Source organism: Micropterus dolomieu, linkage group LG13, assembly GCF_021292245.1.
Source record: "Micropterus dolomieu isolate WLL.071019.BEF.003 ecotype Adirondacks linkage group LG13, ASM2129224v1, whole genome shotgun sequence".
Taxonomy (NCBI): domain Eukaryota; kingdom Metazoa; phylum Chordata; class Actinopteri; order Centrarchiformes; family Centrarchidae; genus Micropterus; species Micropterus dolomieu.
Genome location: NC_060162.1, coordinates 1361445 through 1384946, shown reverse-complemented (window position 1 = coordinate 1384946; position 23502 = coordinate 1361445). Strand labels below are relative to the sequence as shown.

General features: G+C 41.5%; 1 protein-coding gene across 5 annotated transcripts in view; it reads left to right on the top strand.

Annotated features, from left to right (window-relative positions):
- The first annotated feature begins 752 nt into the window (after window positions 1–752).
- Window positions 753–23502, top strand: part of xpo7 (exportin 7) — a 29579-nt gene continuing 6829 nt past the window's right edge. The window contains exons 1-21 of one of the 5 annotated variants that reach the window (XM_046066962.1): window positions 753–846; window positions 9669–9815; window positions 10895–10988; window positions 11725–11891; window positions 11976–12041; window positions 12146–12250; window positions 13494–13659; window positions 14807–14880; window positions 14972–15091; window positions 15182–15328; window positions 16282–16454; window positions 17704–17897; window positions 18120–18225; window positions 18854–18989; window positions 20875–20948; window positions 21169–21249; window positions 21647–21710; window positions 21791–21899; window positions 22297–22403; window positions 23120–23208; window positions 23318–23425. In XM_046066962.1, the coding sequence (XP_045922918.1) occupies window positions 814–846; window positions 9669–9815; window positions 10895–10988; window positions 11725–11891; window positions 11976–12041; window positions 12146–12250; window positions 13494–13659; window positions 14807–14880; window positions 14972–15091; window positions 15182–15328; window positions 16282–16454; window positions 17704–17897; window positions 18120–18225; window positions 18854–18989; window positions 20875–20948; window positions 21169–21249; window positions 21647–21710; window positions 21791–21899; window positions 22297–22403; window positions 23120–23208; window positions 23318–23425 (2360 nt within the window). In that variant the 5' untranslated portion in view covers window positions 753–813. Of the gene's footprint in view, window positions 847–1107; window positions 1202–1404; window positions 1429–5149; window positions 5171–9668; window positions 9816–10894; window positions 10989–11724; window positions 11892–11975; window positions 12042–12145; window positions 12251–13493; window positions 13660–14806; window positions 14881–14971; window positions 15092–15181; window positions 15329–16281; window positions 16455–17703; window positions 17943–18119; window positions 18226–18853; window positions 18990–20874; window positions 20949–21168; window positions 21250–21646; window positions 21711–21790; window positions 21900–22296; window positions 22404–23119; window positions 23209–23317; window positions 23426–23502 lie in introns of those variants that run through there. The other 4 variants (XM_046066956.1, XM_046066960.1, XM_046066959.1 and 1 more) reach the window with 4 other exon arrangements.

Genomic DNA, 23502 nt, shown 5'->3' with positions numbered 1-23502 from the left:
TGAATGAATGAATGAATGAAGTTAGTGCTTTTTAAAGTATTAAACCTGGTGTTCTGTGTGTCTGGAGACTAAATGAATGAATGAATGAATATAGTTAGCGCTTTGTAAAGTATTAGTGTGTCTGGAGGTTGAATGAATGAATGAATGAAGTTAGTGCTTTTTAAAGTATTAAACCTGGTGTTCTGTGTGTCTGGAGGCTAAATGAATGAATGAATGAATAAAGTTAGCGCTTTGTAAAGTATTAGTGTGTCTGGAGGTTGAATGAATGAATGAATGAAGTTAGTGCTTTGTAAAGTATTAAACCTGGTGGTCTGTGTGTCTGGAGGCTAAATGAATGAATGAATGAAGTTAGTGCTTTTTAAAGTATTAAACCTGGTGATCTGAGTGTCTGGAGGCTAAATGAATGAATGAATGAAGTTAGTGCTTTTTAAAGTATTAAACCTGGTGGTCTGTGTGTCTGGAGGCTAAATGAATGAATGAATGAATAAAGTTAGCGCTTTGTAAAGTATTAGTGTGTCTGGAGGTTGAATGAATGAATGAATGAAGTTAGTGCTTTTTAAAGTATTAAACCTGGTGTTCTGTGTGTCTGGAGGCTAAATGAATGAATGAATGAAGTTAGTGCTTTTTAAAGTATTAAATCTGGTGTTCTGTGTGTCTGGAGGCTGAATTAATGAATGAATGAATAAAATTAGCGCTTTGTAAAGTATTAGCGTGTCTGGAGGTTGAATGAATGAGTCTTCCCAGCAGCGAGGGGCCGCCACCAGGGGCGCTGCTGTCTCCGTCCTTACCCATAAGCGGGGGAGTGAGAGGTGCATGAAATGGAGAAAAATGGCGGATCATGTGCAGGTGAGCAGAGGTTTCATGTTTTTGTGACCGACAATTTATCTCCGAGCGTGTAAATGAGTGTGAACGCGGATACGTGTGCGGAGTCCGCAGCCCAGAGCCCGTGTGCGGCCGCTGCGAGCATCCGGCGGCCTTGTTCGTGCTGTCGGGCGGGTAAAAGAAAGGATGTGGCCGCCTGTGTTGACTTGTGGCCTGCTGTCATTGCCCGGGCTGGCTGGTTGCTGAGTTAGCTTGTGTTAGCTGAGAGGCTGATTCCAGGCTCGGAAACGACACCTCCGGCCGTGCGAGCCTCCCGGTTATAACCCGAATAATCCCCGGTGTTCGTGTCCGGTTAACGCGCAGCACCGCCGGGATGACGGTGCGTTTTATTGGCGTGTTTTAGTGAAAGTAAACAATAACAGCTAACGTGCGGCCGCGGACGGCTAGCTGTCAGGCTAACACGAAATGGTTAACTGTGAGTTTGGCGCCAGTGAGAGTCACAGTGTGGACCCGGCTGATGTTAGGAGCTTCAGACTTTGATTTATTATTAACTGATTTGCGCCTTCAAAAGTTAAAATATTAATTTAAGGTCTTGTTATGCTAAAGGTAACTCACCCTGTAGCTAACTATGCTACCGTTAGCTTCAGCCCAGACGTCAACTTCTCCCGCCCGAGCCCGTTTTGAAAACATGATTCGGTTTGTGTAACTGTTTGTCTGTGAAGCCGGCTCCGTGCCCCGGGCTGCTGTCTCCATGTTTGAGACTGGAAAACACTGAATTAAGAGCATCGAGGGGATTCACACCTGTGTTGTTTATGTGATGTTTTTGTTTAGCTAGCATGTCTGAAGCTAGCTGCTTCGTGGACCGGGCTGGACACATGTTTGAGGAGAAAAGCTGCCAGATACAGAAGTGGCTGCAAGAAATTGGGAGTTTAGCTGCAAGGTTTGGTTTTCATAATAGTTACATGTCCCCCAGTTTCCCTGCTGGTCCTCAATAACCCCCTAAGAAAGAAAGACCTTGCTGTTTTTGTTTTAGTGCTAACTTCATGCACCGTGTTATTGTTGTAACGTTGCTGCTAGCTTCTGGTGTTTCTGTAGCTTTGGGTGAGGTACCCAGCCAGCAATGGGATTTTATAAGACGAGTACGGAACTTAGCTGTCACAACATCCCCAAAATCAAGAAGTGTAGATGCAGAATTTGATTTGTAAGATGCTTGATCGGTTAGCAGCTTTAGCATCCATGCTAGCAACATGGGAGCATCCGCACTGACCTGTGCAGCGTGGAGGAGCTGCAGCACTGACATTGACTCTCAGTTTACTTGGATCCGACCCAAACAAGCTTTATCATATCTGTTTGTCACACAAGCTCTAAAGAAAGCATTGTTATCTGATCATAAAAGATGTCTTTGAACTCGTTTTAAAATGTTCACCCTCGGTCTTTAATGAGCTTTTTACAATTTTGTTTATGAAGCTAAAAGTTACATCACAGCATCACACAATGAAGGGTGCCACTCGGTGACTATTCTGCCTTTTTATATTTACTTTGTGATACATTTTTGCTCTAATTGCAATAGAAGAGTTTTATTGATCCACCACTTAAGTAAATTTTTCTATGAAATTGCCAAATTATGTCTCATTTCTTTGGGTTTTCGACTGTTCGTAAGACAAAACAAGACTTTTAAAGACTTGAGCTCTGGGAAGTTATATTGGGAATTTTTCAATATTTACTGACAATTTTATTGGCAAGACAGTTTATTGATCATTTTAGGAAAGTAACCAGCACATTAATTGATAATGACGATAGCTGTTTGGACCCATATTTATGAAGAGAGTCGTAAAACTTTCATTAAAAATTGTCCTTTACTGGGATTTCATTGACTGACCCGCTTATTTACAGTGTGTTGCTATGACTGAGTACTTAGGGGTCATATTAAATGAAAAAACTGAGGATGAAGATTTATTTTGCATTTTGAGAATAAAGTGGAAATGTCGACCCAAACAAGCTTTATCATATCCGTTTGTCACACCAGCTCTAAAGAAAGCATCGTGATCTGATCATAAAAGATGATTTTGAATACATTTAAAATGTTCATCCTCTTTTTTTTTAATACCTTTTTTACAGTTTTGTTTATGAATCTAAATTTGCATCACACAATGATGGGTGACACTATTCTATTTAGCATTTTTATTTTTAGTTAGTGGATCGCTTTTTGTTCTAATTGCAGTTTTTCACACACCAGTAACTTCCCAGAGTCCAACTTGGCATCATCAGAAGTCTTATTTTAATCCAACTAGCAGCCACAAACACATACATTCAGTTTGCAACGATATAAAAAAGAGAAAATCATCAAACTGTCACATTTTGAAGAGCTGTAATCAGTGCAGTTTGCCTGAAAACTTGACTTTGACTTTAAAGGTTTAATCAATTATCAAAAATGTTACAGATTAATTTTCTGTGAATGAACTAATCATTAATGGATTAACTGTTGCAGCTCTAGCTCTCATTTTTGAGCATCTCCTAGTGAGCGAGGATACAAACCTTCAGTCTATTCTGTTTGTCACTGTAAGCTACAACTAAAGTGATGAATCAGCGACTACTATAATAATCGATTCATTGTAATTTTCAAGCAAAAATACCAGATATTCTCTGAGTAGCTGCTGTTTTTCTGAGAGGCTAAAGGCTTTAAAAACATTCAGATGTTCAGAAGCTGCAGGGAGTCCCAAGTACAACACCACCTCCTCTGAGTTTTAGTCTCATATGTGCAATAAGCCTGCTTGTTGTTATTAAATGTCTAATTCTTTGTTCAGAAGTGCTGCATTAAATAGCGCAATGTTATTGTGTATTAAATAAAATAAATAATTAATAAATGTTTTGTCCAAAAGGTTTGGATATAAAATTTGAATGCACCTTATTGGTGTAGTTTAGTCTCAGAGTCACTGTGGACGTCTTGGTTTATTTATGTAACATTTAACGTAAGTGGTGATGTGGTTGGAGACAGGTGAGGGTATCATTTCAATTTCATCGATTCTACTTATTGAATCTCGGTTCTGGTTCCTTCACCACAGATCTTGTCAGCGCTCGCTGACCTTCATCCTCCTCCTCCTCGCTCATCTTCCCCTTCATGGCTAAAGTGAAAGGAGTCTCTGTCCTAGAGGGGCATCTCTGGGGACTCGTCTCTTAGAAAAATATATTGAATCATTTGCAGCATCGTTGGTTTCCCTTCAGTATAAAAGCTGAACGTCAGCTCAGACGTTGCTACTGTTAGCGTTAGCTGGATCTGGGGCGTCATTGCAGCTGGGAGAGCGCGACACGTTGAACACGGCGCGTTCACGCCGTGTTGAAGTAAACCCTTCGTCATGTTGGAGCTGCTTCCTCCCTCGCACCAAACCTCCTTACTGCAGCTGCTGCATTTTGCTGCGTCATTCTGTTTTTTTTAGTGAAGCTAAGCTAAACTTTGGAGCGTTAGCGCGGTCGGCCACGGTCCAGGACTGGAAACAGAAGGACTTTCTTCTTAATGCTTTGTTGCTGAAAAAAAGACAATCCAAATGTGGTTGTCTTAACAAATCCACTGTTCTCAGAAATTTGATACCGGTTCTGACTCTGAAGCGGTTCCCGGTAGAGAACCCTAGTTGGAGAATGATATTCATTGAATCTTTGGGTTGTTGACCGTTAGTCGGACAAATCAAGAGATAAAGACTCAAGAGAAAATCACATTTTTTCACTGTTCTCTTGTTTAACTGTGAAATTAATCAATAATAAAAAATTGTTAGTTGCAGCCTTAAATTTAAAACCTACACAGTCAAAACAAGGTGGACACAACAGGTTTAACACCGGCTCCCATTTAAAGGGATACTATATTGATTGATATTTGAGTCCAGCTGCCAAACAAACATTGCCCTCCCCTCACTGCTCCTTCGGAAGCTCCTCCCCCCGCAAATCATGAATGCACATTGGTAACCAGTCCTACTCTGAAATATAGCAGAATCCACAGCGTCTGCTGTCCGAGAGCACGTTAGCCTCAATAAGAGGTCATGTTTTATCAGCACTGGAGAAGGTGTGAACAAGCCTGTCAATATTTAAATATGTATTGAAGCAAAATACTTTTCTAAGCCTAAATCTAAGACACAGAGTTTAGTTTATTTATCGTAGGATTGTCGTGGGGAACTTCAATAGTTACAATTAGTGAACAAACATCAAACGAATGACATGAACGCACACAAACTGCTGAACAAGGTGCTGACCCGTTTCCCTCCATTCACCGGGGCTCCGTTCACACACACTGACCGCTGCGGCTAAGCTAACAAAGCTAACCAGCTGGGATCATCACGAACGTGACAACAGACAGATGAGAGTAAGTAGTGAAGCTGTCGTTTATGTGGAACAGCAGAGCTAACGTTACTCACCTGACCAGCAGAAACAACCTCGGTTTTTCATTCCTTTCAAATCTCGTAGATTTATCCAGCATTGAAACCCCTCACAGATGTTAACACAGGTCTTCCCCTCGCCTGGTCATATAACTTGTTTCACAGTTCCTCAGACCCTTTCCCTCTGTGGCTGTTTCTCAGTCAGCTTCGCAGCTAAAGTGTCCAGCATGTTCGAATGTACCGCTGTTTTACGTTCTCCCTCCCACTGCTCGCTCCGAGCGGCTTTGTTTGTGCTCACTTTACAGACCCAGAGCTGTGTGTAAGAGCACATGAAAACCAGAGAGCCACCTACCCATGAGGAAATGTTCGTATTCATATTCTCCAGACTTAAGGCAACATGCTGTTCGATAAGTAGAATCTGATTGGTACAGACCCCGGCTAAAATCACATCGTCATCGTAGTGCGGTTTGTTTGGGCCGATGTTAAAGCTGTCAGCGGAACCCTGCTGCGGACCAAACAACCAAACCGAGACCGCTTGAACTTTGGGTCTCGGTCCGCTGTTCACAGCTGCAGGATTTTCTGATAGCAGGTGTGATTTTTAGCATTATTTCAAAAGATAAACAATTCATACATCCATCTCCCAGTCATTCGTCATAACATGCGGTCCTTTGCAGTCTAATAATACTAATTATCAGTTAATTCTTTGTGAACTTATTGTGACACCAAATAATATATTAAATATAATATACTAAAGTGCTGTAAAATCTTCTGTCGGTCACTGGGTTTAGAGTTCCTCACGTTGGTACTGATGAGTCAATCAGTGAGTTACCTGTCAGTCTGCATGACTTCACGTTTTCTCGTCTTGGTTCGCTTGTAAAAAGTCAGCGTGAACTAAAGTACAACCATATCTGATCTTTTCCCTTGATCCGGACCATAGGTTGTGTATAAAGATGGAAGATAAGCCCCGCCCCCCCTCCATGTTAGCAGATGGGTGTTGTGTTTATTTTTCTTATTTGCTGTCCCTAAATGTCGCACTACAACACCGGCATCTCAGACTAAAACAAACATTTAAAATGTGCTTTTAAAATATCCACCATGTCCGTGTTTTGTGACGTAATAGAGTATTTAACCCTGGTTAAATACCCTGGTATTAATACGCTTATATCTGCTTACAGCTAGAGATGTAAATTTCACATCACAATCATAGTGACCAAAATTATCACGGTTATCAGTATTATCACTGTTGTCATACCATATCAAATGTGCATTATCATTAAAAGCTGTTATATAATTATTATATCTGTAAATGCAAGGCCCCCGTGCACAATTACATAAATACAAATGATAGTTAAGAACACAGCGATAGTAACTGCAATGATCCCAACAGCTGACACAAACATAGAGGAGGCTTGTACAGGAGTTTGCAGAGTTTCTCCCCTGTTGGACATTTTTACATCTAATTCAACGGATTTTAAACAAACAAAATATGTTGTTTGGAGACTAAACTGTGTTATGTGCAGTGGGCGAATGGAGTCTGCAGACAGCAGCAGAACAACGTGTAGCGTTTTTACAGAGCAGCAACACTGAAAGCTTCAGTGTACAAGCTGTTAGCAAGTCAGAGAGACAAACTAAAGCTAAAAGTTAACTCGCCCTGCGTTCGTTATAAGGGATTTTTCTTACATCAAGTTTCCTTCAGTGGTCTTATTTAAAACAAAATACGACCAGACTTCAGACGGGATGAAAAATCTCTGCAGCCATGTTGTCATTGACCCAAAGTTTTTCAAAGCGCAATAACCGAACACGGTTATCATAACTAAAATGTTTTCTGTAAAACATCCATCATTAAACCTGTAACTGTTTCATCCCTACCTATAGTGTGTCATAACCTGTTTATTAAGTGTTTATAAACTGCCTTTAATTGCTAAATATAGGAGGTAGGTGAAGTAAAGTGTCATCTTTAAACACCCCAAACCACAAGATGAAACAATAATAGTTGATATTTGGGGACATTTCTTGTGACTCATATATTCCTGCACACTTGCAAAAACAGAGTAAGTAAGTTAAGTAAATGTCCGGGTCCGTGAAGACTTTAAGTGTCTCCTCAGCGTCCTGTCCTGCCGTTGGCCCACCGCCGTTTTAAACTCGGTCTGACGCGGCGTTATCACTGTGAAGTATTTTGAGTCCGGCTTCATCTGGCGCAGCAGATGGCACGTGTGCTGGCAGGGTTCGGTCCTCGGCTCTTATCTGAGGCCGACAGAGTTTCACAGCGAGCAGACGTGACGTAACACTCAGTCGTACCTGCTGCACCTGTCCACCTCCCAGAAACCCTCACTGCACCCCAGTGAAACACGCCAAAAGAGATGCACCCCACATCCAGACCTCCCTCCCCCTCCACCACCTCTAATCTTATTCTCGCCGCCCTGACATTTTGAATATATCAGTGGCATCTCGCTGTGACTCAGCACCTTTCCTGCCAGCCACATGAATGAACTTTATCAATAAATGTGTGGGAGGAAACGGCTTCTCCTCCAAATGTACGTGTTTGTGATCGAAGTAATGATCTTATCTGGTGTTTTTTATTTGGAGAGAAGGCCAAAGTGTGATTATAGTGAAATGTCCTTATCGCTCCTTTTGTCCCACTTAAAGTTAAAAACACAAAAACATTTAGTTTAAGGTGATGAAAGTCAAGGAAAAGCAGCGTTTTTTAAGAAGCTGGCGCCAGAGAGAGTTTATTTTTACTTTAGAAATGATGGAAACAGTCTCACACTCTACTCCGGTAACAGTTACATCATGATTTATTTGGAGACGTTTGTTTCCATCAACCTGTTTTTATGCACATTTTCAGTTTGTGCATTTAAAACCGAGGAACTGGGAGAAAAAAAAAGTAAAGTCAAATCGGCATAAGAAGAGTTTCCTGTTGTGTAGAAGTTTGTGAATAAACAGAATAAACGCTGCGGCTGAAGGTGAAGAAAGCATCAGCTGTGCGGAGCGATCAGTAGGCCGCAACCTTCATCACACTGCGGCTCTTTTAATGACGTCACCTCGCTGTGTCCTCTTCTTCTTCTGTGGTGGTTTAAACAGCCGCGACTGGAGAATCGGCTCCTCTGACTGTTTAGTCAGCCAGTGAGCCCGTAGGCTTCGTTCAGACTGCAAACCAGATCTGTTTCTCAGATCAGATCTTTAAGACGGGCTGTCCGCACTGATCCGCAAGTCATCAGATGGGATTTGTGTTTTCAGACTGGGGATGTACCGAGAACCGATACTTCCGTACCAAGTTGGTACCACGTGACTCATTTTTCTAGGGAGCGGGGATCCCTCGCGTAGAAGATGGTGACGAGAGCAGCCGCAGCTCTGCCGTCATGTACGGAAATTTATGGGTGAATTTTAATATTTAACATTTGTCGGTTTTCGTGTCAAAGCCTCGATTTCTCCCAGTTCTGGAATATTTTGGAGAGCTAATGTTTAAGGCACCCTTAAACATTTAAGTTAATCACTTAATGAATTAATTATGCACATTGCGTGGTTGTAATTTCAACAGCTTGCTCATTTCTGAATATACTTACATCAAACCTGGACATCCTCTCACAACTTTCACAGCTGTTAATTGTTAAAATGTTTTTATTAAAGGAGTGGACATGGGATTTATTGTTTTGTTTTTTTACTGTCAAATTTGGTATCCAGAAACACCGAAGCATGAGATCTGGCGATCCTTCATCTCGCCCTCCAGTCACGATGTGTCTTTGCAGAACTCCTGCGTCGCACCAAATAAACTCCGCAGGATTCAGCTCAGCTGCTCTGGATTTGATGTCGTCGTGTCATGTGATTCGTTGCGAGTGACACAAAAGACACCTTGAAATCAGATTTTAGTGGACGGACTAACCCTAATCCGCATCTGTTGAAATCCGATTGAGATCAAATTTAAACGTCCAAACGTGTCTCAGATCCAGTTTGAAAAAATCACAAACACTCGCCCAAATCTGGACATTTGACACTTTTTTTGTCTTATATGATGGTTAACAAAATATCTTTGTGTTCTGGACTGGTGATTTTCAATACTTTCTGACAGTTTACAGGCAGAACAGATTCATCAGAGTTGAACATATTTCCCAAAGTGACGTCTTAGTTCAGTTTATTGTGATATAAGACAAAGAAAAGCAGCAAAATCTCACATTATTGAAACCGGAACCTGAGAAATTTGTGCATTTTTTTTTTTTTTTTGCTTAAAAATTTAGTTAAAAGTAATTGACTGTCAAAATAGTTAGGTTTATTATTGTTTTAATAGATTATCGGGCTAATTGTTATTCAGCTGTAAGTTAAGCTGTGGTTTATTCATGATAAACGCCCCTTAACTCGTTTGTGTTTGTTGTGGGATGCTGGAGCATTTTGTCTGTGATCTGTTCTTCTTGCTCCTGAAAGTTTTGTCTGTCACATGAGCCTGTTGGTCGCTGATAAGCCCCGTGTCTTCCACGCTCTGTGTTTATCTAGGGCCTTGCCCAGCTGGAGATCCTGTGTAAGCAGCTGTATGAGACCACCGACACCGCCGTCCGACACCAGGCAGAGAAAGCTCTGGTGGAGTTCACCAACAGCCCCGACTGTCTCAGCAAATGTCAGCTGCTGCTGGAGAGAGGCAGTGTGAGTAGTCTTAGTGCTGCACCTGCACCATCTGGGGCTCAACAAAACCAATACGATTACCGTGTATACAGAAATGTAGAAGTAGAAAAGTATTATCAGACAAATGAATCAAATGTAAAAGTACTCCTGGCCTCTGTCAGAACGTATCTGATACTATTGGATTATTATAACTGATGCATGGCTGTGTTGACTCTGTCAGAGAGCTAACGTTAGCAGCAAAGGCCGAATAACTAATTGAAATCTGAGTAACAACAGTGAAACAACCTACTGCAGTTTTCAAATCGCAGGAGATGCAGTATTTCTTAAAAATGAAATGTGCGTAAAAATAATTTAAATTAAATATTGTGCTTCAGAGACGTCCTGGCCAAACATCTTTGTTTGGTACAGATCCATTTTAATGTGTCTTCAGTGAAAATGAGAATAATTATATAAAAACTTTTAACTCCCCCTAGTAGGGCTGGGCGATGTGGCTAAAAATGTTATCACGATAAAAACATTTCATACCATTCGATATCGATAATTTTCACGATAAATGTCACAGCATTATTTCTTTGAATGGCAGATATTTGCTCCCAAACAGTGGATCACTTCACACATCTGACGTAGAACATTCAAAACTAAAACTTTAGTAAATCTCTTTTTCAGTCCCTTTTCCTCAACACAATAAATATCTTAATAGAAATATTAAGTGCTAATTCGTTCGTGATTCAAATGAATTGAATCAAACATTTATTGACGATATATTGAACATTTATTATATTGTTATTGAGGAAAATTATTATTGTTTTATTGCCCAGTCCTACCCCCTACTATCGCAAATTGCCATTGCAGTATCAGTGAAAATAATCGCAGTTAGACATTTTTTAAAAATCGTTCAGCCCTCGCAGTGACTGACTGAGGCCTGAAAGGACGGAAGCAGTTTGAATTGTTTTTACTGTGTGATTAAAGTTCAGTTTGGTGCAGCTGTTCCAGATGTTTCCTTACGCTTTCTGCTGTCAAGAATATTTAGATGGATGTATTTGCAAAATACCAAACATAATGATTTTCACTAACACAGTATTTTTCCTCTCTCATCGCAGTCATCTTATTCTCAGCTGCTTGCGGCCACCTGTTTGTCCAAACTGGTATCTCGAACCAGCAACCCTCTGCCCCTCGAACAACGCATTGACATCCGTGAGTACATCTCAGTCTTTCAGGCCGACCTGCGTTCGGAGCAGACGTGGTGGAAAAAATGATCACAAACATAAAACATCCATAATACAGAGTTGTGGGTCTGTTACTGTCTTAATGCCAACACATTTCTCATTCTGCAACGTAAGGCGAGAACGTTGTGATCAATAACCATGAACATCCACTGATGTAGTGTTGCTGCTTTCATAATAAGATTATCAGGAATGTTCTGCTCTCCACCAATGTAGAGATAAAATAACTCCTGATTTTTAGGTAATGAGAAAAGTGAGTTTGAGGAAAATGAAAATAGATTTCATTTGGAGAGCACAGTTGGGCTCACAGCCTGCAGTCAGAACCTCCTCTGATACACGAGGCCTGTTTGATCAGTGTTATTTAAATAGGAAATCTGCGACTATACTGCACACTTATATATTTATATACTATAAAGAAAAAAGACGTTTTAACTAAAGACATTTTCATTTCTTTGCAAACCATCATCGCTCTGTTTATAAACCTGTCATTTGATTGTTCCTGGAGATTTAAATCTGAAACAGGATGTGGTGCAGTTTGCAAAAATACCCCTGTTAATAGTAGCACAGAAAGTCAAACCGCTAAGGTCAGGTATTAACGTTTAGCTACTTAAATGTAATTTCTCTGCATTTGAAATAGAGAAAACAAGTTTGAGAGAGTCTCTCGGCTGTGTCGCTCCTCTCTCCTGAAGTTTTTTTCTTTTGTACAGGGAACTATGTGCTGAATTATTTGGCCACTCGGCCAAAGTTAGCAGCATTTGTGACCCAGGCTTTGATCCAGCTGTACGCAAGGATCACCAAACTGGGCTGGTTCGACTGTCAGAAGGACGACTACGTCTTCAGGAACGTCATCGCTGATGTGACGCGCTTTCTGCAGGTCAGTGTTTTAATTATATGGTAGAAAACCTGCAGCAGCCGCAGTGTGTGTGTGTCGCTCAGCTTGTGTTTGTTGTGTTTACAGGACAGCGTTGAACACTGCATCATAGGGGTCACCATCCTGTCCCAGCTGACCAATGAGATCAACCAGGTGGGATGTCCTCCTCTCTTTTACCTCCATTTTTCTTCTTCTTCTCTCGGTGAAAATGTTGTTGTTGGGGTGAAAATGTTTAACGCTGCCTGTTTCCTCCTCAGGCTGACACGACGCATCCCCTGACCAAACATAGGAAGATTGCATCGTCCTTCAGAGATTCCTCCCTCTTTGACATTTTTACGCTTTCCTGCAACCTCCTCAAACAGGTACTTCTTGTTTTTTTATCTTGAGAATATTGAAACAAAAAGAGGGGGAGGAAGCCAAACTTTTGCTAATGCAGGTGTTAAAACAGGAGACTTCCTTGAGACTCTTTGGCATGTGAGTCTTTAAATAAAGACTAGCAACAAAGAACTTTTACGGGTTGCTTCCTTTCAACATCAGAATAAAATCATCTCTGAATGAAACTCATGAGATTATTAGATCATTATCTTTTAACACTGTCCATAGTAACACTGAATTATTACCATTAGCATTAAATTTACGCGCCAGAAACTGTAATGAAAAGGACACAAAGGTGTGAACATTTGTCATATATCCGGAGTAACACACTAGATTGGGATCTTTCGCCCCGGAGGGAAACCATGAGAGGAAAATGTAACACGGGACTCTCTCATGAAAAGGGGCAGTAACCTCTTGTTTACTTCCATACGACAGCGTGCTGCGTGTGGCGTCGTATTGTTCTTCTTCTACACATGTGGGTCTCTCTCACGCTGTGGCCAGTTCACAGTTCAGTCTGATATGGGCCCCATTTAAAATAAATGTGAACAGCCAGTCAAAAAATATCTGATCTGGGTAATAAATCAGAATTGAGCTTGAAGGCCTGCAGTGTGAACTCGGCTTTTAATTAACAGGACTCAATTAGTTAGGGGGAAAATAATCAAATTTAGGCAAACTTTATGTTTGGGGTATTTTTGTACAGTTTAATAACTTCAAACAGAAAAAAATAACCCCAGTCAAAACTTCCCTTTTATTATTTGCTCTTTTTAAAGAGAAACAAACAGTAATAATTGTAAGCAGCTCTTAACAAAAATACCAGTAACGGTAAAGCGCGTCAGTTTAGACGATATCAAAGATTCTTAATCACATTTGTTAAAAGAAGTCTCATCATCCAGCAGAGAGCAGCTGGAGCCACCTGAGAAAATCCCCTCTCTGCGCTGAGCTGCTTTCACTTTCAGTTTAAAATAATTCCCTCAGCAGACGTTTTAAGAGCTTAATTGTTGGCAGAGCCTGACCTGCTGTTACAGTCGGTGGATAAAGTCAGTTTATGACACGTATGACACAGATGGATTAAAATATACAACCGATCAGCTTTTTAAAAAATTTGGTTATTATAGAGAACACGGTACTGAACATACTTTAATCGTCTCTTTGTTCCCAACCAGACAGCAAACAGAAGTAAAGAACGTGCAGGCTGACTGAAGCTGAGTGTTGTTTTGTTTGTTTCTTCAGGCTTCGGGGAAGAACCTGAACCTGAACGATGAGTCTCAGCACGGTCTGTTAATGCAGCTGCTCAAACTCAGCTACAACTGCCTCAACTACGACTTTATAGGAACTTCCACAGACGAGTCGTCGGACGACCTCTGCACCGTACAGATCCCCACGTCATGGAGATCAGGTAGCTGCGGCGTGCAGGCAGCTTATTCAGGCTGTGAACAGGCGCTGAAGAGTTATTATATCGTACCCTTTAATCCCATGTCTAAAGTATAATAGTGTAAGCCCTGAATTCAGTTTCAGCCCGGTCTAGTGGTAGAGCAGGTGATCTAAGGACAGGCAAGGCTGCCACAAGATTTATTCGTTTCCATTTTATATTACATTACATTTTAAAAACATGTCGTGTATTTTTGCATAAGAAACGACAGCTAATCATTTAACCTCAAATTTTATAGGATGTAGTTACATTTTTCCTAAAGTAATTGCATTATAATTAGTAGGACAGTATTTCCCTCTGAGGTGTAGTGGAGTAGAAGTAGAAAGTGGCATGAAAGTGGTACAAGTACCTCAAATTCTAACTGAAGTACAGTTGGAGTGTGAAGAGCTGAGAGCAGCTGAGATCAGTTGAAGTGTTAAGAGATGAAAGCATGTGACAGTTTGGCTCAAGCCCTGCAGGAAGTTGGATTATCAGACTGTCAGAGATGAAGGTATTTGAAATGGTTGAAGCACTAGAGAGAGTTGGAGGTATGTGACATGAGTAGTAAACACTGGAATCACCGTATTAAAAACCACGTAAATGTGCAGTTATTCTGCAGCTAAGGTAACATGACGGCTCAGGTTTGCTGCTTGTCAAAGTAACCGGCTTGTTAATAAAGCTCAAAGAAATGCTGATGATTCTTAGTAGTTTGGTTGCAGTAATGTTGATGTTATTATAATGTTAATAATAATTGTGTTATTTCAATGGGCGCTGAAAGCATCATGTTGAACACCCTGTGATCCTGGAGTAGATTACTTTTGATAAAAACTTCAATATCAACTACAGTTAAAATGATTAATTGATTTAAGTTGTTTATTAAGCAGAAGTGTCTAATTCTCTTCATCTAGCTTCTCCAGTGTGAGGATTTTCTGCTTTTCTCTGTTTTATATCACAGTAAACCGAAAATGTTTAGTTTCTGAACTGTTGGTTTGACAAAACAAGACATTTAAAGATCAATAAATCAAGAAAATGTCCTCCAGATTAATTGTCAATGAAAATAATCTTTAGTTTTAGTCTTGTGTAGCATTGTCACTCTAAAACTGACTTCTTATTCTGTTGTGTTTCTGTTTTGCAGCGTTTCTTGATTCCTCCACCCTGCAGCTCTTTTTCAATTTATATCATTCCATCCCTCCGTCCCTTTCCCCGCTGGTAAGTGAGATGTAGTTTAAATCACGCTAACAGAACCAGAGGAACTCGTGCAGCCTCCTCCTTCAGACTGAGTCACTGTGTTTGTTTGCAGGTGTTGTCGTGTCTAGTTCAGATCGCCTCTGTCAGGAGGTCTCTCTTCAACAATGCAGAACGAGCAAAGTTTCTTTCACACCTGGTGGACGGAGTCAAAAGGATACTAGCAAACCCACAGGTTAGTTTCTGCTTCACACAGAGATTCTTTTTCCTTCACTGTTCCTGTTTCCAGCCGGCTGTTTGACGGTGAAAACTGTTTGTGGTTTAGTGTTTGCCAGATCCTAATAACTACCACGAGTTCTGCCGGCTGCTGGCGAGGCTGAAGAGCAACTACCAACTGGGGGAACTGGTCAAAGTAGAAAACTACCCTGAAGTCATTCGCCTCATAGCCAACTTCACCGTCACCAGTCTGCAGGCGAGTCTTAGCTCTTTATTTCTGCGGTCTTCAACTAGCACTGAGGTTTCCTGAAGGCTGAATAGATGCTTCTGTAAGACAGCAAGGAATAAAGATTTGGAGGCACTGTCAAGAAAAAAATAAAGCAGACTGCAAAAGTCCACTGCAAAAAATGCCACATTACTTCTCTTTGGGGTCTGCAGCTGTAAACATAGTTAAATACAATGTTTTTTCATCTGCTATCTGTGATTGATGTTTACAGGACATTTTATGCAGCATAACACCTCCCAAATCACAAATAAGTCTGGTTTTTGTTCATAAGAGATCTAACAGCGAGTCAAACCTCCAAAAAGAAGTCCTCTTTAAGATAACATACTGTACATGAAGGGATATATATTTGTTAATGCAGATCCCAAATGACACACAAACCCTTATTAACAATGCTTTATGATCATTTATTTCTGTCACCTCCATCAAATGATCGAGTCCAGTTTGTATCAAACTGAAGAATCAGAAACACTTTATTGATACCTGATAGAAAACTGTTGTTACAGGTACTCACTTTGCTAATCAAAGCATTAAAGAAATATAAATAATAAATGTAAATCAAAAAATATAAATAGTGTGGAAATATGTTCAGTATTTTCCAGTATGTGACAGAAGTGTAATGAATAAATAGTAGTAATAATTATGAATACTGATTATGTTGAGTCGGAATGGATTAAATCCTTAAAAAGAGTCACCATATTGGGTTTTAATAAGGTCAGAATTAATATAGAATATTATATAAAAGGTATAAAATTAAGGCGTAAGCTGTGATTATTATTTGTCAGGTCTGTGAGACCTGAAAGAAAGAGGAAGTAAAGCCAACATTAGCAGTTCTGGGTAGTCATGAAAAGGTTTTAGGGCTGAAGTGAAAATAAAGCTCAGGTAGAAGTCGGTTCTCACCTGTTGCTCTGCTTTCTGTGTGTCAGCACTGGGAGTTTGCCCCCAACAGTGTTCACTACCTGCTGAGTCTGTGGCAGCGTCTGGCAGCATCGGTCCCCTACGTCAAAGCCACCGAGCCTCATCTGCTGGAGACCTACACTCCCGAGGTCACCAAGGCCTACATCACATCACGGCTCGAGTCGGTCCACGTCATCCTCAGGTAAGATCTGCTGGAGTTTCTGTTTGCTCTGTAAACCCATCAGCTGTATATCGTCGAACCAGTGTAAGAATTAGACCCCTTGGATCTGCGTTATTGGGCTGAAGAGACTTTTCTCTGTCAGTGCAGTTTTTGGTTGACTGGGACGTTGTTGCAGATTTTGGACGTCACTTTGTTTAGCTAATGCTGCTTTTGGTTTTAATATTAACCACCTTAGGCTCGCCAGAGTATAAAATATATTTGTGATAATTAAGATAGATAAGATAGAAAACCATGTTGAGTGGCAAACATGTCAAAACATTCCTTTTAAACTGGAATCATGGATGTTAAATTATCAGTAGATTCAAACACTGGACGACCCCACCGTCTCGGCATGGATCACGGACTGTCTCTCAGACATATCCGCATTGATGAAGGCTGGCCGCCTTCAACTAAACCTCTGTAGGAATGAACTCATTCCAAAGTCATTCCAGCCCAGCAATCGATCCACCGTAACATCAAATTAAAAATTGGCTCCTCGGCCATCACTCCTACCAGGGTGGTGAGAAACTTGGGTGTCGTGATTGATGACCAGTGATGTTGCTGCTGTCTCTCGGTCATGCCGCTTTGCTCTATACATCATCATTAAAATCAGACCCTACCTCACTCAGTACGCCACCCAGCTTCTGGGACAGGCCATGGTTATCTCTCGCCTCGACTATTGCAATGACCTCCTGGCAGGTCTTCCAGCTTGAGCAATGAAACCCTTACAAATGGTTCAGAACGCAGCGGGGCATGTGGTTTTCAATCAATTCAATCATGTCCACTCCTTTACTTGACAACCGCCACTGGCTCCCCGTGGCCTCCTGAATCAAATTCAAGTCACTAAGGCTGCATACAGAGTGACTACTGGGTCTGCACCCATCTACCTAAACTCCATAATACAAGTTTATGTTCCTTCTTGGCCGCTGCGCTCCTCTAACGAACGCTGCCTGGCTCTGCCATCCCTACATACAAAGCAATCTTAGTTCCTGTTCTCATCTTTGACACCACGATGGCGGAACGAGCTACAACATGCCGTCAGAGCATCTCTAACTTCAAGAAGCTCTTGAAAACTCTTCAGAGAGCACTTCCTCCTCAAGCTTAAAATGCTTCCAAAAGTCTTCTTTGCAAATATGTTATGAGTAAGTAAATGTTTGTTAAGACTTCAAGAACAAAGACTTTTAGGTCCCAGACTGAATAAACTGTGTTCCCGCATGTTTTGACTCCACAGAGATGGGTTAGAAGACCCTCTGGATGACGCTGGCCTGGTTCAGCAGCAGTTAGACCAGTTATCCACCATCGGGAGGTGCGAGTATGAGAAGACGTGTGCTCTGCTGGTCCAGCTGTTCGACCAGGCAGCTCAGACCTACCAGGAGCTTCTACAGTCCACCAACTCGAGCGCCGCAGACATCACTGTGCAGGAGGGTACGAGCTGCACACAAATGGGGATTGAAGCTCAAGCTTTAAATTGGAAGTTGGATTGTACTCTATTGTAGTCTATAAATCATGCTGATATAATAATCTCCATAACTGTATACTCTTATACGCGTATAAATCGCGATGTGGCTACTTGATTAGTAAATTATTTGAAACTTGACATCTTGTTTTCAGGATGCACATGTCGTAAACGTTGTGTTACCTCTGCAGGTCGGTTGACATGGCTGGTTTATATAATCGGGGCTGTGATCGGAGGACGGGTGTCGTTTGCAAGTACAGATGAGCAGGACGCCATGGATGGAGAGTTAGTCTGTCGGTAAGGATACAAGTTTAAAACCCTGAAAATACAATTTAATTGGTCTCCTTTGCTACGTAAAATGCTGCGGAGATAGAAAATTAACCTTCATCTATTTTTGATAATGATTCATTGTTATCAAATTACTCAAAATTCCCACGGTTTAGGTTCTCACCTGTAGGGATTTGACAGTAAACTGATTATTTTTGGGTTTTGGACTGTTAGTGGCCCTGGGCTTATTTAATGTAGATTTTTTTCCAAACTAAATACATTTCATATGTTTATAAGTTCTAGCCACATGAAGGGCTAGGATCAAGACTGAATTGACTTGTACACTTCATATTTTGGAGACTTATTATCTTGATCTAATTAGTTGTATTCAAATGGCTGAGTCATCAGCATAGAAAAGTATATTTTCAGCAGAAGCACATTCTAGATAAATGGGCCTCAAGTCCATTTAATTATTTTTCCTGAAATCTGACTATAACTTATAAAACAGATTGTAAATAACAAATACGCCGCACTAGAGGTAACACTCAATATGGAAATTGGTTTATTGACTTAACAATGGATCTATGTGCAGTGGTTTGCTGTAATTAAAGAACTGACTGCAGATGTCTTAAAATCACGTTCTGTTTCTTCGTCTCAGGGTGCTCCAGCTGATGAATCTGACTGACTCTCGTCTAGCTCAGGCCGGCAACGAGAGACTGGAGCTGGCTATGCTCAGCTTCTTTGAACAGTTCAGAAAGATCTACATCGGCGATCAGGTGCAGAAATCATCAAAGGTAAGCACTGCTTTTAATGATGCTGCAGTTGTACTGGATGCTGTAGTTATCAGTTAAGCACATGACCCGCTGTGTTAAATTAACCCTGACATGGCTTCACACACTGCCGGCCCCCCTCCCGTCCTCAGTAACCCTCCACTGTCTGCTGTTAATGGGGGCCAAGTTGGTGGGAATGAGCAGGTCTTTTGTCCTGAGTGGTGTCTGCTAGTGCTGACTGCAGCAATTTCTATAGAGCCACACAGTCTCGGTCTGCTGCTACTCGTGTTTTACTATTGTGTAGTTAGACGTGGTGTGTATAGTACAGCGGTTCATGCTGACTGACGGAGTGTGTTTTCTTTGTTCGGGGCAGAAACTGCAAATTGTGAACCCAGATCCCAGATAAGTGGCTGAAAGTAGAAACCATAGTTTGTTTCCACATGTGCCCGTATGGTTTGGTATTAGCTCCGTCTACCTTCAAAGTTTCACCACAGTGTTGTTTAGTAGAAGTAGCATCAAATCTGCAGATATCCCAATAACCTCACAGTCACTACTGTAGATCAAGCTGCCGGAGCCACAGTAAACTGGATCAGTGTTTATTGGGGACCTAATGATCCCTAACTTGTGTATCCATGGTCTGAGGTTCTGCTTTTGTTTCCACTGTTCTGCACCCACTTCTGGGGACAAAATGTTTGTTACGGTTTAAGAGTAGATATTAAACCCAAGCTGCAGGTAGAGGCTGCATTAGACTTTCTCGTTGGCCGTCATTTTGAAAGGGTGACAGGGTTATCATAATCCATTTATTACCCGTCAGTTTAATTTACATTTTTTAATTTTCTAAAACAACTCTATCCCAATACTGGCAATCTGTACAGGGTGTACTCCGCCTTTTGCCCGATGTCCGCTCGGATTGGCTCCAGCTCCCCCAGCGACCCTTTACACAGTATAAGCGGTTGGCGATAGATGGATGGATGAATCAATCACAATAACTTGGATCAGGTGTTTAAAGGTGCCACAATATCCTGGTATCTGTCCAGCTAACATATTAGTTTATTCTCAAAACTTAATGGCTTATTCGGGTTTCTTGACACAGGATATGATGTTTGCATGTGCATCACATAACCAGGAATCTCCAAAAACCTGAAAACATGCTCATTAGCTCATTAGCACCCAGCTTCTCTTGACTCCCAAACAAGCAGCGCGTAAGTCAAAAATGTAGTGGGAGCACAAAGCAGAACCTAGAACCAAAGCTGTACAGGTTCTTAAAGTTTCTGGTCATGTGAAGCTCTAGATTGCAGCTTGTTAATTTCCCTTTTATCATTGGAAAAAAACGTCCACCAGCAACCGTCATTAGAGCAGCTGTAGGATGCGTGACATCGTGTTGTCAGCTTCATGTGTGACTGGCCCCGTTTCCTGTCAGCTAAGACTTTTGTCTGGCACTTAGTGAGGCATCTGCTCGTTATTTTCTACAGATCTCGTCATGCTTCGTTTGTCTCTGCCTTGTTGAGCCGGACACTGAGCTACAAAGACCTGATAGTTGTGTGCTAATGTTACCGCCTGTGATTTGTCCAGCAAATCTGGATTCTGTCCATCAGTTCTTAATCCATCTGTAGTCTTAAAGCTGTGATTTAACTTAACTTTTACCGACTCTATCAAATAATTTTCACAATCTAGCTTCAATACAGTGGTGAAAATAGAGGCTTTGAAGTGCTTTTAGAAATATGTTGTGCCAAACATTTCCATTGTATTAAAATAATCAAGTTACGTTTAAAAGAAACTTGCCAAACTGATGCCTGTAAGAACAAAAGTTATGTCAGACCGTAGTTCCTGTTTCTGTGTGTATTTTGATCGTTGTGAGTGTTCATATTAATAGAGTTGTTTGTGTGTGTGTGTGTTTGTTTGATTGCAGCTTTATCGACGACTATCAGAGGTTCTGGGGTTGAATGACGAGACGATGGTACTCAGTGTCTTTATAGGGAAAATGTGAGTAACAAAAATAAAAATGATCACATGTATCTGTGCAGCGCAGGTTAGTTATATATTTGAAACCACAGACAGGTTTTTGTGTCTGCACTTATATAGCTATATATAATAAATTACATCACTAATGAAGCGTGTCAGTCTCATTTTTAACCTCCTGTTTAACCAGGAAGTCTCTTCTCGAGACACACGTTAATTATAAATAATCTTTGCTCTCTTTCAGCATCACAAACTTGAAGTACTGGGGCCAGTGTGAACCAATCACCTCCAAGACACTCCAACTACTGAACGACCTCTCTTTAGGATATCCTTGATGAGTGTGTGTGTGTGTGTGTGTGTGTGCGTGTGTGCAGTCTACATGTACCTGTACCGTGTACCAGATTACAGAGATGGAAGAAGTACTCAGATCTTTATCTTAAAGTATATCTTAAGTAAAAGTAGTAATACCACAGTGTAGAAATCAAGTGGTTCTTAAGTAAAAGTACAAACACAAAATTAATGCGTCCAAGATATCCACAGGAGCTTTTACCAAAAAAGTGAAAAGTGATCCCCGGCTTCCCTGCAGGGACTCGGTTTTGAAGCTTTTACCTTTTTCATCCTGCTTGAGTTTGCAGGTCTGAGAGTAAATGTAATGTCGCGCTGGGACTTGAAAGCACTTTCTTGGATCTCTGTGTTTTCTCCTTGACTTCCTGTTTGTGCACATACAGCAGTGTGAGGAAGCTGGTGAAGCTTAGTGCCGTCCAGTTCATGTTGAATAACCACACAGTGAGTACAGTCCTTGCACAATACGTTACAGCGAACACACGCAGGTACGTGTTGTTGTTAACATCCCGTCTGTCCGTCAGAGCGAGCACTTCTCCTTCCTGGGAGTGAACAACCAGTCCAATCTGAGCGACATGAGATGTCGGACCACCTTCTACACGGCACTCGGACGCCTGCTAATGGTCGATCTAGGTAAGCACTGTTATTTCTACAGCGTGCTGATTTAAATGGTCAAATCTAAAAAGTCTATCAGTTTCTGAGACGAACTGACACAACTCAACTTTTTAACTAAATGTCAGAGCAGCTGCTGTGTTTGATGCTCAGAGTCTGTGGTGATCGGTCAGTTCATGTTGACGTCTCAGCGAATGAATGAATTCATGGGTTGTCCTTCAGATTAGCTCCCGTGGAGCCACAGTGCACAAACAAAATACACATGTTGCTTTGTGCTGCTAACATAAACCTTTCATGTACAGAAGTCTGCACCCTGATACGATCTGGTTTCTGCTTGGTTGTTTTGTTCTGTGCTGTGACAGCTTTAGAAAATCAAAAAGACGCGTTTTAACTGAGCGTCCTGTCTGTTTGTGTCCAGGCGAGGACGAGGACCAGTTTGAACAGTTCATGCTGCCTTTGACGGCTGCGTTTGAAACTGTGGCTCAGATGTTGAGTACAAACACCTTCAACGAGCAGGAGGCCAAGGTGATAAACACACACACACACACACACACGCAACAAACCAGGGGGTGGACTGACAATGGTAGCTCCGCTTTAATTTTGAGAAGCAGCAGAGCTGCAGTCTCTATTTAATACTCAGTGAAACTTTCAGTGTACTTTTCCAGCTAAACTGAGGCTTATTGTTGATCCCTTTCTCTCTGATCGCTTGCTATTCACCGGTCTTGTGCAAAGTTTTGCCGGACGGCCGACAGCTGCATGCACGTCGCGGTTCCTCACGGGTCTATTTCAAGAACTATTTAAAAACGATGTAATATTCTTTGTGTGGTTCATCAGTGGTGATAAATGATCTGTGCGGACACGTGAGGTGAGGCTGGGGCTCCGTCTCTCTGCTACTAGGCTACAGCATTAAACATTGAAATGTATATTGTAACAGGCTGTATATTAACTTATTGGGAGAAAACTGGTAGTTCTATGTAAAATCACACGTTGAGCACCCCCATATCGCCAAAATGGCGTGATCCTCGTTTCACTGCGAAGCTTCGACTGTGAGATTGACAGTGGAATCAGACTCCGCCCATGGAAGCATCAAATCTTGGACTATTCGGGGTCAGCCCTATGGGACTTGTTGTCTTCATTGTTAAACAGCCACCACTGCCGATGAAAGTCTACCTGAAGTGACTCAGCGTGTTTTAATTTCAGCAACATGTTTCATTCTGACGATTTTCTTCTTCTTCCTGCAGAGGACTTTGGTGGGTTTGGTCCGAGACCTGCGAGGCATCGCGTTCGCCTTCAACGCCAAGACGAGCTTCATGATGCTCTTTGACTGGATGTATCCTTACAGCTGACCGTTACTGATCTCAGAGCTGCTAACATGAAGCCACAAAACTTTTTAATTCATCACAGCCTCTGTAAGAACTGTCTTTAATCCAGAGCTGCAGATATCCAGCCTACATGCCCATACTGCAGCGAGCCATAGAGCTTTGGTACCATGACCCAGCATGCACCACGCCTGTCCTTAAACTTATGGCCGAGCTCGTCCACAACAGGTAAACAGGCTCAGAAACAGCTGCTGTCTCTGCAGAGGCCGACTTCAGGCTGTGGACACTAAAATAAAAGAGGAATA